Below are 15,780 nucleotides of genomic sequence, written 5' to 3'. Positions count from 1 at the left end.
TTTGTCTGCTGAGGTGCGGAAGCACTCATCATGCCACTAGTTTGTTTGTTTTCTTGTTTTATGCACAACATTAAACCCACTGTTGTCACGGTGTTGAGGGTGGTGGTGTGGGAATGAGGACCCAAATGCAGGAGCCACAGACTGGGTGTAGATGTGAAGGAAGAAATTTAATTGCAAAAGCCAAAAACTACAAAATAACAGAGGTAAAGGGACAACAGGGAGACAGGCAGAGATTCCAGCAGGGACACGGGCCGAGAGACAGGCAGCGAGACAGAGAGACAACATCACCAGTGACAAGAGACAAGGATCTGACATGGACTAACCAGAAGACAGGACTTAAATACAGTGACTAGACAAGACACAGACGAACCACATTAGGGCAGGGGACGCAATCAACAGGAGAGAACAACCAGGAAGTAAAGCAATGGGCGACATGACAGAACCCAGACTTCAAAATAAAACAGGAAGTGACACAGACCGAACACACTAGACAGAACTCAAAACATGACAAAACCGAGAAACTCAAACCTTGAACAGTGAAACTAAAACCAGACTGAAACTCAAACCCAGACAGTCAAACCAAAACCATGACAACTGTATTGCAAATCAAGTAAAATCTTGAACATTCATTTTATACGGTATGAGAGCAGCACCACAAGGAGAGGCGTGTCAACCAGGTATTTCCAGACTCAAACATCTCAGAAACTTTAGCTTTAGACCGAGCTCCTTTAGAGCTGTTCATTCTTGATCTGATTGATTTGACCTTATCTTTGGGTTATGTACCTCAGACTCTGCAGTCATCAAACCCCAACTTATAAAACCGAATCTTGATCTATAACATAAAATATACAACAATAAGAAATGAAAGCCCATCCCCCCCACCCCCACGTATAGACCCAACCCCCCACACACATGCCCACACTTAGACACACAATAAAAAGACTGGTGACATGGCATGGCACTGAGGATCCAAGTGAGGAGAAGCCACCTATGGGTGGCCGTCCACACAGAGAGGCACCACAGTCTGCAGCCACAGGGAGCGTCGCCACAGAAGAACCCCCCCAGCCTGGGCAGATCAGGGCAGACTGCACAACCACTGGATTGAAGGATGGACGATCGGACGGGATGGAATTGACGGCACCCCCAGTCCCCCAGTTCTGAGGGATCTCCAGGATGACGTCCCTGTGGGCAGACCAGACACAACTCCCTGAGTGGAGGGCCCTCATGAGGAGACACTGGAGCTAAAAACTAAAAGATTAAGACAATGGAATAAAAACATGCAATAATGATACAATATCTAGAAATGTGAGGATTTAAAATTCTTAAAGTAATAGAATGCACAAGACTTAAAATAAATAAAAATAAAAATAAATAATGATTAAGACATAAGAATAGTAAAATAACAGAAATAAGAGAGTAAAAGAAATCAGTTAAAAGCCAAATTAAAAAGGTGAGTCTTGAGCTTCCTTTTAAAAATATCAACCGTCTCTGGGACCCTGAGATTCTCTGGGAGGCTGTTCCACAGATAAGGGCCATAATGGCTGAATGCAGCCTCACCGTGGCTTTTTGTTTTAACTCATGGCATGGTTAAAAGGCTGGTGCCAGAGGACCTCAGGCTTAAAATCGATCCTGAAGCGGACGGGGAGCCAGTGGCAGTGATCCTAAAACTGGTGTAATGTGCTCCCATCCTCTGGTTCTTGTCAGCGCACGTGCGGCTGAATTTTGTGATATTTGTATATTATAAATACTCTTTTTGGGCAGACCAGAGAGCAGGGCATTACTATAATCTAATCTACAGGAGATAAAAGCATGCATCAGCACCTCAATGCTGGCCTGAGAGAGAAAAGGGCAAACTCTGGCTATATTCTTAAGATGGTAAAAAACAATCTTCGTAATATTTTTTATGTGTGGAACAAAAGAAAGCAATATATAATTGCAATATGTATAATATATATATCTATAAGATTATTCTGTGAAGCACTTTGGGTTGCATCTTCATATGTATGTAAAGTGCTATATAAAGAAAGTTTAAGATGTTTTGGATAATAATAGACCCATATCGAACCTTCCACTCATTTCTAAAATCATTGAGAAAGCAGCAGCAAACCAATTATTTGACCGTCTGCATAGGAACAGTTTGTTTGAACAGTTTCAGTCAGGATTTAGGGCCCATCAAAGCACAGAAACAACGCTGGTTAAAGTCTCCAATTACATTCTAATGGCTTCAGACAATGGATCAGCCTCCATACTTCTCCTTCTAGATCTCAGTGCTGCATTCAACACCATAGATCATAATATTTTACTACAGAGACTGGAACATGAAATTGGAATTAAAGGAACTGCACTCAGGTGGTTCAAATCCTACTTATCAGATAGACATCAGTTTGTTCATGTTAACTACAGCTCCTCCTCATATACTGTTGTCAGCCATGGAGTCCCACAGGGTTCGGTACTTGAACCAATCCTCTTCACTCTTTATCTGCTTCCTCTAGGCAACATTATCAGGAAACACAGCATCAACTTCCACTGCTATGCAGACGATTTATCAATGAAGCCAAATGAAGTCAGTCAGATAGTCAGACTGCAGGCATGTCTTGAAGACATAAAAGTCTGGATGACTGGCAATTTTTTACTTCTCAACTCTGACAAAACAGAAGTTATTGTACTCTGCCCTAAGCACCTCAGAGAAACCCTACCTAATCATCTAATCCGTCTGGACAGCATTACTTTGGCTTTCAGCTCCACTGTAAGAAACCTTGGAGTAACCTTTGACCAGGACATGTCCTTTGTCCCTCACATAAAACAAGTTAGTCAAGCAGCTTTCTTCCACCTGAGAAACATTAGGAAAATCAGAAACATCCTCTCTTAGGATGATGCAGAAAAACTAGTCCGTGCATTTGTAACTTCTTGGCTGGACTACTGTAACTCATTACTATCTGGATGTCCAAACAAATCTCTAAAAGGTCTTAATTTGATTCAGAATTCTGCTGCATGAATATTAACAGGAACTAGGAAAAGAGATCACATCTCTCCTGTGTTAGCTGCTCTTTATTGGCTGACAGTAAAATATAGAGTAGAATTTAAAATCCTTCTTTTAACGTATAAAGCTCTTAATGGCCAAGCTCCATCATATCTCAGAGAGCTCATAGTTCCTTACTGTCCTAGCAGGCCACTCCGCTCTCTAGATGGAGGTTTACTTGTGGTTCCTAGAGTCTCCAAGAGTAAATCTGGAGGCAGATCGTTCAGTTATCAGGCTCCTCTTCTATGGAATCAACTCCCATTATTAGTCAAGGGGTGAACTCTGTTGCAGATTTTAAGATCAGGCTTACAGTTAAATTAAAGCTTAAATAATTTATTGTTTTGCTGCAGGGCAGCACTGCTCCATAGTGGTTAGCACCTTTTCATTGGTTTGATTGTTTGGAGTTTGCATTGTCTCACTGTGTCTGCGTGGGTTTCCTCCCACCTTCCAAAGAGATGTATGTTTAGGTTGATTGGTGACTCTAAACATGCCGTAGTTCTGAGTGTGAGTGGCTGTTCGTCTTTGTCTGTCTGTGTATGATGGCCCTGCGATGGTCTGGTGCCCTCTCCAGAATGCACTGGGCCCACGCCCAATGTGAGCTGGGATTGGCTGAGCAGTTCCGTCTCTCTCTATGTATGCATATCACTCCATTACAGATCACTAACTTTCTTCCTGTTTCTTCCTGTAGTCTGTGTTTGTCCCTCCTGTCCTCATCTCTGCTCCATGTTCCTGTTTAATACCTGCTACTGCAATAATTACCATTACTGACCAATAAACAATATTAACCATTTCCATTATCACTTCTGCTAATTTTTTTACTTACTGCTAATATTTACTAATATACATTTAGTGGCGCCAGGCTTCAATCACTACTGTATATTTTACTTGTATTTTTTAAATTACATCTGTTCTCTTCTTACTATCATTTTCTCTCCATCCCTGTACTGCCCCTTTCCTCTCCTTCAAACTCACCCTCTCTGTCTTGCTTTTTCTCTGTCTCTCTCTTTCTCTCAATCTCCACCCAACCAGTTGAAGCAGTTGGCTCTGCCCTCTCTGAGTTTGGTTTTGTCTGACGTCTCTGCCTCTTAAAGGAAGTTTTTGCTTGCCATTTTCACCAAGTGTTCACTCAGGGATCTGTTGGGTCTCTCTTGAATCTTTTTAATTTTATTTTACTCAGCACCTGCTATGGAATGGAAGAAGAAATAAAGCTGACTAAATCTCTGTAGAAGGCAGCAGCAGAAGAACATGAGACCATTGGCATCTGAGTAGAGGACATAAAAACTGGTGAGAGCTGATGACAGGTTATGTGATTTCCATGAGAGGTTTTCATCCATCATAAAATACAAAAATCTAAACTTAAACACTCTTTCAATAGCAGATCCATCAATAGGAAATAAAACATTTCCATACTGTTTTCATTTTTAAAAAAATATAAACTTTGTTTATTTGTATTTTTTTTTAAATCAACCCATTGTTTCAAATGAACCATTTCTTTTTCAATACTATCTGTCAAAACTTTCAAATCATCTTCTGAGCTAAAGAAATTTGTGTCATCTGCAAACAACACAAACTGTAATTTTTTGATACTTCAAATATGTCATTTATATATGAAATAAAAAGTTTGGACCCCAAGACTGAGCCTTGGGGAACACTCAATCTTCCTGCACTCAGATATATTACCAGCAAACTGTACATACTGTTGTCTGTTCTCTAAATACCTGATCAACCATTGTAAAACTACACCTCTCATCTCATACATTTGTAATTTTGAAATTAACATGTTATAATCTATTGTATCAAATGCTTTTTTCAAAGCAATTAATATCCCAATTCAGTATTTTTTACATTCAATTGCTGTTGCGATTTCTTCCACTATTTTCATTAATGCTAAAGATGTTGATCAAATTTGTTCGAAAACCATTGCTGACTCTCACTCAGCAGTTTGTTCTTTTCAAGAAAAGGATCACTTTTTTCACAAAGATTTTTTCAAGCACCTCTGAAAATTGTGAAAGCAGAGACACTGGCCTATAGTTAGTTAAGCTGTGTTTATCCTCTGTTTTAAAGATTGGAATAAGCTTTGCTATTTCTTTCTCTCAGGAAAAATACCAGTACAAAAAGACTGAAGATATAACTTGGAGATTTGAGTATAACCCAATGCTAACCCAAGACTAAGATAAGATATTCCTTTATTTGTCCCCACAATAAGGAAATCTGCAAGACTAGAGAAGATTAGTTGATGATATAGTGAAACACACATATAGAAAAATCATAATTGGTCAAAGTCTCCCCTTCCTGAGGTGTTTTCACATAACATGATAAGTGAAGCATTATGTGATACAGTTAGAGGCCCACTGCGGACACATTATTTAGGGGCTGGACATGTTTTACTGGCATCTTAAAGGGGAACATACAGCATGACATGCTGTTGTGTGTTACACAGATATAGGTCCAGGTTGTGTGCTGCACTCTACATAGTTCCTACACATATATTACAATATTACATTGTAATATTACATATTACAATAGGGAGGTGACATTGACCTTTTATACACCAGATCATCGCTTCTTTTTATCTTTATGTTTTAACCAAAAACAAAATCAATCAGCCAGCAAATTGAAAGCAGGTTTGATGTTATACCACACACCTTTATTTTTTGTACATGCCACTTGTTCTATTACGGGATGAAGATTCTTAACATTTTCACTTTAATCAGCTCCCAAAAACCTGCACTCTGCACCTCATAACTCATCAAGTTTACTGCTGTTGAAAATTTGAAACGGCATTGCAGCAGTATTTTAAAGTCAACCAGACTCCAACTTGAATAACTACAAGTTATTATCTCAACCTTGATATGATCCATAAGACGTTTTCCTGAAATAACACCCCTGTGGTGGCAGGCATTATGGCTGTTATGCTTACAATAATAAACACATGTAATCACTGTACTGACGGTGAATCTACCTTCGTTGTCACAGTTCGTATGACGCAACGTAGCTTAGATGTTCTCAGAGAAGTAAGCAGGTTTAATTATCACCAACCGTTGACACATGAAATTTTAATCAACAGATGGATCTTATTCAGTTCGTCATCATTGTTGTTTTATTATATATGCTTATCCCCTTTCATCTTGTATGTAATACTGTATTCTTGTCATCCTTGTCTGTCCTCTTCTGCAATTCTGATATTCCCTCCAGGGACAATACAGACTGACATGAACTGAATTGAACTGATGAGTTAAGAAAAAACCTAAATATTATCTGTCATGGTACCAATTATGATGACATTAACTTTGTGTTTTGTCATGGAGAATAAAACAAATAAAATAAACTTCTCCTTTCACATAGAAATTAACTACTGCTCACCTTAGTTTTGGTGACACATCCATTTACCCCAACCTCTTCCTGCTGAGCAACAAAACCTAACTATGGGTGAGGATAACCTGTTGGCATATGGTTGACTTATGATACACAGTAGTGTTGGCAGAAATACTGTAGGCTGAAACCTGAGTCTGTTTGGACATGTGATCAATGACCAGGGTTTGGAATAATAACAATTATTAATTATTTTTATACATATTTTGTCTTCATAATGCAAAGCTGGATGATATAAGGTTTCTGAAGAAAACAAGACAAGAGAAGAGACAAGAGAAAGTAAAAAGTCAATTAAACTTCTGAGTACATAGATATGGAAACTGTTAAAAACGCATAGGTATCAGCTTTGTCTGAAGTTAAAGAAAAACTTACAAGACATGTAATTTCAAATAGACACACACATCTCTATTTTCTTACACACCTGTGCAAAATATCAACATAGTAAGACTTAAGTGCCAGAGAGGAAAAGAATAAATTCATAAATAATCAATAAAATAAAAACGAATAATGAATAGGGTTAAAATAAGACTGTAATAATGGCAGTTATTTCCAATATTAACTGGCATCAGACAGCCAGCCAGCTTTAGCTTTGATCCACAGAATATAAAACACAATAGAAATCAAATAACAAACATTAACAGTACATTAAGTGAATGTGATTGCATATAGCACTGGTTGGACACTGGACCTTCACCATACATTCATAGGGTTTCTAAAAATGGAAGGTGATGAAAAGTGCTGATTTTACTTGCCTTTAAAAAAATGTCAGAAATTAATAGTCATTCCTTCCTCAGAAAGAGACCTCGGTTTTTCAGAAAGTAAACCGTCCAATGAACAGACTTCAGACTCAGTAAACTGTTTGATTCATTTTCATTGTTGGAGACCTGATCTTCATACCTTACAATATGCAGATCTATAAAGAAATGTCCTTTTTGCATCAGCTGAGGCAGGTTCAGGTACAAAGATGTCTTAAAATCTGTGCCATGGATAACATTAATTATATCTTCCAGACTTGTTCCAGGTCAAAGTAACCCAGGTCAAGTTTAAATTGCTCTCCCACAAAGATTTTTTTAAACATGATGGCCTTATGGAGGCATCAGAGAGGTTCATGGTTAAAGTACATAGTTAGAGTACTTGTTAAGGTCTGGATCGCTGAATAAAAGGGCAACTATTATTGCTTCCCTTACATCTCTGCACAAAAAGCACATATTTCCTTATACCTTATTTATTTCTTATTCCTTTCTCCTTTCTTGATTTATAAGACCCTGAAAGAAAAATATTGTCTCTTTCTTTCAAAGTCTGTCACAGTTCTGAGGAAGAGGGGAAGACAGGTGCGAAAGTCCATTAATGCTTACTCTTCTCACCATCTGTCCCTGCTCTGGTCCAACAGCTCCTCCTTGCAAGGTTTGGGTCAGGCTAACTTGGGCAGTACTGAACGAGGTTATTCGGCCACTCCCAGCAATCTGGAGGTTGACTGTGGTGGCATAACTTGTCTTCTGGTACCCAGGTTTGGTAGGAGTGGAATGGACAAAAGGTAGGGGTGATGAGGTTGAAGGCAAGGCAGGGTGGACTGACAGTGTAGGAGGTGTTCTGGTGGCACTTTGAACCTGAGGTTGTGGTTTGACTTGGGATTGGTAGCTAGTTGGAGTGGAGGAGGTGCCTGAGCAGGACAGGGGCAGACATGGTGAGGGGAGGTTTTGTTCATGGAAGGGGTGAGCAACATACGCGCAGATGAGCTGGCTACGACAATTCCCCTCTTCTGCTTCTGATTCTCCCCATTCTGTGTGGCTGTCTGTTTGTGCCTGGCAGGAGAGAAAGGAATGGGAGAGCGAGGAGAGAGGAATAGGAGAATTTATATTGGAAGTACCACCTGTATCGAGAACATCAGTCCCATTATATTTGTCTGACAACTCTTGTACATCTGTCCAGGGCACGTTGGTGAAATACTGTCCACCAACAGTGTTTTTGCCTGTGGTAAGTCTGGTAGGTGAGAGTGGGGACTGAAGATCGGCTGGGGGGCTGATGCAGGGTGGAGAGCTTTTGAATGACGACCATTCACACTTTGGACTGGTTGGACAGGAAACCTGCTGGTCAAAGGACCCTTGACCTCTTCCACTGAAACCAAGAGGCCTGCGGTTGCTTTCAGCCCGGGAGTGCCGCAGTTTGATGGAGTTGCTCCCGGCTGGACTTGGGGGTCTGTCTGCCAAGCTGGTGGAGAGAGACCTATGGAGTGTTTGTGAGGTCATTTGGGTTGCAGGACAGGGTGCAGAAGGGGAGGAGGCTATGGAACTATGCAGTGGGACTGAAGAAGGAGATGAAGAGGGAAAAGCTGGTAAGTCCAAATTGGAAGAAAAAGGACAGGAAGGTAAAGAGGAAATAAATCTGGGGTGTCTAGGTTGAGGGGTTGCAACATTATTTCCCCAAACATTTACTGAAACGCCGATCGGCGGTGGAGAAAGGATTCGAGGGTTCACACATGAGGATGACTGCCCAAATGCAGAATTTACTGAAGAGACCCTGAGTAGTTCCAAAGAGAGGCCTACTGGATTATGGGAATTTACACCTCCTGCCCGTGGACTTTGTGGGTGGGGAGGTTTGTTTGCCATTGGGGATGTGTACTTATGTTGAGGAGGTGGAGAGCAGAGGTAAGCAAAGGAAGCGTGGGTTGGGGAAGGAGCTGGGGACTGAACTCGTGAGTTGGGTTCAGATGCAGAGAAAGGCCGAGCTACACGGTTGTGGGTCCCCAACCAGAGAGGATCATTGGTTTGTTGCATTACCATAACATTGGTGTTACCATTAGCTAGTGATAGCTTCTGAGGACTTCCTGGCCAAACCCCATTACTTAGAGCACCATAAGTGTTACAACTGCTGGTGTTACTTATACTGGTGGTTGCTGCAGTTAAACCAGCACAGCTAAAGTTGCTATTGTTGTTGTTTGCATTCTGCAATGGGTCGCTTTTAGAGTGAAGGTATGAAGGACGTGGAGAAGTCAAACTTCTCTGTGGAACAGACTGTACAGGTTGATTTTGGGCCGGAGATAAAGGTGCCAAAAGTGAGTGGTGCAAAAAAGAGTGAGGAGGCGACCGAAGGGCAGATGGAGAAGGACAAGATGACAGAGGAGATGACAGTGGACACCTTGGATGTTGATTCTCAGCTTTAGTGTTCCCCCTCTGAGCATTAGCGGGAGTACTGGAACTTTGCTGACTGGGAGGAAGTTTAGGAGAAGGTTGTTGTAGATGAGACGAGGAAAATGCAGGCATGGAGGAGGGGATTGAATTTACTGAGTTTGAGGGTGGGGCTTGTTGCTGGACAGTATTTTTTTTTGCCATACTCTGACTGATAGACTGGCTAATATAGGAGGCAGCTAAGGATCTGGTAAATGCTGAGGATGAGATAATGGTGGATGAATTCAGGGAAGAAGATGGTGTAGGGGGGGAATGAACACTTGCTTTTACTGATGAAGACTTCCCTGAGGCAGTGAAAAGTGTTGGAGAAGAGGCAGGTGGGGCTCTTATAGAGGAAATCATGCCAGTGGAGGGGGTAGGTGATGAACATGAAAGAGTCATGGACACAGTGCTCGGTGAGATGAAGTCTTCAGTTGACCCTGCGGTCAGAGAGGATACTGGAACAACACTAAATGGTGATGAGCAAGTAGGTGCTCGGGCAGAGCAGTGGGAAGGTGAAGGGGGAGTGGAGACAGAGTGAGGTCTAACAAGAGAAGGACAGGGAAGTTTGTTGCCAGGCCTGAAGGCTGAGGGCTGATGGTTGTTTTCAGTGTCCTGGCTATGGAGGTCTGTGGCTGGGTTGGTTTGCCCAGCCAGCCTGGCTGTCTCCATATAGTGTCTGGAAGGTGAGCTGCTTTCTGAAAGATTTCTGAAGATGGGCAAGTTGTTGGCAAATCCTGAGTCCTGCTGGTCTGGTTCCCTGGATTTGAAAGAGGTGCACAGATGAAATTAGCAACGTGCTACTTGTGGTTCTATTCCAGCAAGTTATCTACATTTGCTCCCTTAAGGCAGCATTTTACTTGGACATTTGATTAAGATTGACATAACAAGGACTGAAAATCATAAACAACTGTCGCAAAATCCAAGTAGTTTGAGAGAGAGTAATTTCTGTGACTCAAACACCTTTTTTAACACAGGTTGTCTTTTCAAGGGTAGTGGTTTATGGGAACATAATTATGCTGAGGAAATGGAGAGCAGAGGAGAGTAAACGGGGGACATCTGTGATTGAACTGACAAGTTTCACTTCATTTTAACACCTTTTTCACATCTGGTTATCATCTGAGCATATATTCATTTCATTAATTGCATATGGAACAGCATTTCAAATTTCCTGATCTGAAAGTGGCCTGTGCATATAAATATTAGAAAGAATTGTAAGTGATATAAGCATATCTATTTTGAAGTTGCTGATTACCTCTAGTTCAAGTACAGGGGCAACACATATATAACCTGGTTAATGTTCTCTTGAATGTGTCTTCTACCAGTCAATTTTTTAGCAGTTTTTGTGTACCTTAAACTTGATTTTACACATGTACAAATAAGTCTCACTAATTCCCAGTCACATCTGGCTGATGTGGTTGACAACAAGGTGTTTACTGCTTGCAACTTGCCAAGTTGGCATCTGTTACTGTGCTATGACAGTGTAGCTTGTACTGACAGTACAGAGGAGCCCCTAAGGTACTTAACCTCAGGATTTGCTCATCAGACTTCAGTTCAAATCCCATCAAAGTCTGATGATTGTCCTCTTAATTTTACACTAAGTCAGAAGAAAGACAACAGGGGACAGAAAATGAGACAAAATGTGGGGACAAAAGGGGACCATGCTTCTTTTAGAAAGGATAGGGGCATGAATGAACAAAACAGTGTAATATTTACTCCATGCACCTACTAATAAATAAATCGAGATTAATGAGCTGTTGTAGGTAGTCACATACCTGTTTTCATATGAATTGGAGTTACCAATTGTTGTGGGAACATCTGTTGGCCTCTGGCTGATGAATGGTAGTTGGCAGTCTCCAGTCTGTGCTGATGGAGGGCGTGGTTGGCTGGGACTTGGTGATGGTCCTGAACTTGATGCTGCCCCTTCTTTTCTGTCTGGGTTTTCTGCCTTTGAACAACTAGAAACTTGAAATGCTTCAAAGGTTGGTGGCAAAGACTCATTCAGCTCTGGTGAAATAACCTGTTCTCTTGAGGATCTGCAGTCAGAAATTCCCTCTGAAAAGATCACTGCTGACCCTTGTACAGTCATCCTGCTTTGAAATGAATAATTTAAATCAAACTTTGTCTTGTTTCCTTTGATTTGCTCAGTTTGGAGCTCATCCTTTTCCAGCTGGCTCTGCTGTCCAGGGTGCACCACAGAGCTTTGGTACTCAGGTGGAGACTGCCACTGCATAGTTGTTACAGTCAGTTCAAGCTCTCCAGGTGATGGGTCTCCGTCCATGTATTCAGGCGCCGTGTGAGAACTTTGGACAACCTTACTTAAGGTGTCCTTATTGTCCATACACTCTGGGATATGTCTTTTTGATATATCCTGCTTGTATTTATGTGCAGATTGTGTAATGATGTCTGCAGATGTCGAATCTTCTCTAACTAAGGAAACAAGGTGTCCAGGACTGTGCTCTGACCTGCAAACAACCGGGGAGAGAATCGCAAAATGTCTTACGAGAAGCAATAATTCAATTCCTACTGGGAAGAACACAACACAATATTACACAAACCTTGCAAATTTTTAGGAATTGCTAGCTCTAAAGACTTCAAGAATTGAAATGTGACCAAAGTAAAATTTCACCTCTTCCAATTTGAAAATGTGTGTTCTTCAAAAGCAATGAAATTGTAAAAAGGGCTGTGTTGGTGTTGTATGTCAAGCTTTATAGTGAGGTTGCAACCTCAGCTTCATTTAATATCACTGCTCGACAGTCATTAAATGTGGATTATTGAATGTGATATCACTATCGCCCAAATCCCTGCTAGTCAATGATCTGATTATGGATAATATTATTGAGTATTCTGTATCACTGACACCTGACTGCAGCAGGAGGAGTATGTTAGTATAAAATAATCCACACTTATGTAAACTTTCATATTGATGAATTTGTGATTAGCTCTATTTTCTTCAGCTCTATGTTCATTTGAACACCACTATATTCAAATCTTGATCCTGTTGTCTCTCTGAAAGAGAATGTAATGAAACAGAGGAGGCTGGCTTCGAGGTATAGTTCTCAAATCCATGCCTGTAAACAGATGACATGGAAAGGAAATTGGCATCCAGAAATGTAAAAATAAAAACATGTAATCAAGGAAGCAAGTTTAAACACATAAATGCAAAAAACACAACATAATGTCAGAAGACCCTATAACTCATTACTAATAGATGAAAAGAGCAACTGCAGGTTTCTCTTCAGCACTGTAGCCAGGCTGAGAGCCACAGCCACATTATGCAAATTTTAACAATCGGTGGAAAATGTATCACTTACCATCAATTGGGAGTAATCTGATATCAAATACAACAGCTTTTGAATCAACTCAACTAACGGCTGTTTTGTATTTGGAATATTTTTCGCCGTTAAATTTCTTCAAGCTAGTTTCTATAGTTACATCATTTAAACCATCAACTTGTCTCTTACACCTGATACTGACCAGACTGTTTAAATATGTTTTTCTGTTAATTAAAGCCTACATTCTTGATCTGATTCATTTTACTCTATCTTCAGGTTATGTACCACAGATTCTTCAGACTTCAGTTATTAAACCGCTACTCAAAAATACCTAATCTTGATGTTTTGGCTAATTATAGACCCATATCTTACTTCCCTTCCCTCTATAAATTTCTTGAAAAAGCAGTCGCAAACTAATGATTTTAACTTCTGCATTGAAAAATCTAGTTTGAAGAGTTTCAGTCAGGTTTTAGAGTCCATCAAAGCACAGAAACAGCACTCATAAAAGTTACCAATGATATTCTAATGGCTGCAGACAACGGATTGGCCTCCATACTCGTACAGTTAGGTCTCAGTGCTGCTTTTGACACCATAGACCATAATATTTTATTACAGAGACTGGAACATGAAATTGGGATTCAAGGAACCATATTCAGGAGTTTTAGATCTTATTTATCAGATAGATATCACTTTCTGCGTATTAACAATGGTTCTTCCTCAAGCATTTCAGTTAATCATGGAGTTCCACAGGATTCTGTACTCGGACCAGTCATTTTCACCCAATATATGTTTCCTTTAGCATGGCATCAATTTCTGCTGCAATGCTGATGATTTTCTGATTTATGAAGCCAAATGAAGCTAATCAGGTCGTCACTGTTCAGGCATGTCAAGGCATAAAATCCTGGATGTCCTGGAACATTTTACTTTTAAATTCAGTCAAAATGGAAGTTACCCTACTTATTCCTAATCACCTTAGAGAAGCATTATCTCATCATTTAAGAACTGCAGATGACATACCTCAGCCTCCAATTTCACTGTAAGGAGTCTTTGACTCATTTTTGACCAGGACATATCCTTTGTTCCTCATATAAAACAAGCCTCTAAGACAGCCTTCTTTCACCTATGCAATATTGCAAAAATTAAAAGCATACTGTTTCAAGAGAATGCAGAAAAACTAGTGTATGCATTTGTTACCCCTAGACTAGATTACGGTCATTCATTGCTATCAGGATATTCCAACAGTTCTTAGAAAACCCTTGTTCAGAATGCTACTGCACGAATAAGAAAACTAATTTTTTATTTTTATTTTTAATTACATCTCTCCTGTGTTAACTGCTCTTCAATGGCTTCCAGTAAAATTCAGAATAGAGTTCAAAATCCTTCTCCAAACATAGAAAGCACTTAATGACCAAGCTCCATCATATCTCAGAGAGCTCACAGTTTCTTGGTTTCTCAGGAGGTCACTTCGCTCTCTAGACGGAGGTTTACTTGTGGTTCCTCGTGTCTCCAAGAGTAAATCTGGAGGCAGATCATTCAGTTATCAGGCTCCTCTTCTGTGGAACCAACTTCCAGTGTTGGTCCATGTTGACGGACTCTGTCGCAGCTTTCAAGATCAGGCTTAAAACCTGAGCCTACAGTTATAAATTGAAGGTTTAATAAATCTTTTTCTGTCTCCCTCTCTCTCTCTCCATGGATGTATATCACTCCATTACATATCTCTAACTTTGTTTCTTCCTCCAGTCTGTGTTTTGTTCCATCCTACAGGTGTTGAATCATGTCTGCTGCTACAATAGTTACCATTAGTGATCATTAAACACTATTAGCCATTTCCATTATCACTTCTGCTATTCTTTTACTTGCTAATATTACTAATGTACATTTAGTGGTACCAGCCATTAATCCTTTTCTACATTTGTATGTTTTGTTAGCTTTTTTTATGCAAGCAAAATATACCTCCTGCTCTCATTCTCTAACTATCCCTCTCACCCCTTTAATTCCCCCCTCCTCTGGTTTCACAGGCAGAGAAGGTTAATGCCTCAGAGACAGACGGCTCTGCCCACCTTGGGGTCTCTTGAAGGAAGTTTTTCACTTCACTGTCGTAAAATGTTTGCTCATGGTGGAATTCTACAAATAATTCTGGAAAGAGTTTGGTGTGAACCTGCTCAAGATTACTTTACCGGTTTCACCAGAGGCTGCTTTAATCTTTAATCACGGGTAGTGAAGGAGGGTGTCACAGTTCAGGCCCAGTCCTGCTATAATAAGTAACATTTACATATTCCAAATCTTTCAGGCATTTCTGATTACAAAGCCAACACACTTTGCATAGTGGTTATCACCACTTCCTTTACAGAGTTTGAACTCACGTTGTGATGTCTTTAAACGTTATGCACTCACCCTTCTCGTTTCTCCGTGTCTCCTGTATCACCTCCTTTCCCCACTGAAGAAGTGGTGCATTTGTCCTTGAAATCTGTGACTCCACAATCCAAAGTCATGGTGGGGGCCATGGGTCTCTTAGTGGCAGAGTAGCATAAGCTGGGACTCAGATATTCAACTGATCTACTGAGGGAATCCTTGGCTATTGTAGAAGTCAAAGAACAGTCAATGGAGGCACACCCCAGGTTATAGGTATTTGCCTCTGCCTGACTGGACAATTTTTCTTTGTTTGAATTGGATGGATATTTCCCAGTGGTGTGGCAGCTGGTGTCTGACTTGTCAGCTGACCTAAAGGCCTCAATGGAGTTTCTCTCTTTAGTCAGGGCAGAGATGAAGTCCCTGGGCCTGGAAAGATTGAATTCATTTGTCTGGTGCTGACAGGCTGAGATCAGCTGTTCTTTGACAATCATATGACCAAACAGCAAAGGTTCACAAGGGGGCATTGCTGTTCTCTGGAAATCTAGAAGAGAACAACAGAAGAAAAAAATGCCACTGCTTGTAAGAGTAAAAACTCTGT

At 40.5% G+C, this 15,780-nt stretch overlaps 1 protein-coding gene across 6 annotated transcripts in view; it reads right to left on the bottom strand.

Annotated features, from left to right (window-relative positions):
- Positions 1-6,682: 6,682 nt before the first annotated feature.
- plekhg2 (pleckstrin homology domain containing, family G (with RhoGef domain) member 2) overlaps positions 6,683-15,780 on the bottom strand; it is a 104,755-nt gene continuing 95,657 nt past the window's right edge. For 5 of the 6 annotated variants that reach the window (XM_029518492.1, XM_029518494.1, XM_029518493.1 and 2 more), the window contains 3 exons: positions 15,225-15,723; positions 11,331-12,020; positions 6,683-10,315 (listed from right to left, as the gene is read on the bottom strand). In XM_029518492.1, the coding sequence (XP_029374352.1) occupies positions 7,684-10,315; positions 11,331-12,020; positions 15,225-15,723 (3,821 nt within the window). In that variant the 3' untranslated portion in view covers positions 6,683-7,683. Of the gene's footprint in view, positions 10,316-11,330; positions 15,724-15,780 lie in introns of those variants that run through there. The other variant, XM_029518497.1, reaches the window with a different exon arrangement.

The sequence above is a fragment of the Echeneis naucrates genome, chromosome 13 (genome assembly GCF_900963305.1).
Source record: "Echeneis naucrates chromosome 13, fEcheNa1.1, whole genome shotgun sequence".
Taxonomy (NCBI): domain Eukaryota; kingdom Metazoa; phylum Chordata; class Actinopteri; order Carangiformes; family Echeneidae; genus Echeneis; species Echeneis naucrates.
The sequence above is the reverse complement of the archived record's forward strand: the minus strand, read 5'-3'. Positions and strand labels throughout refer to the sequence as shown.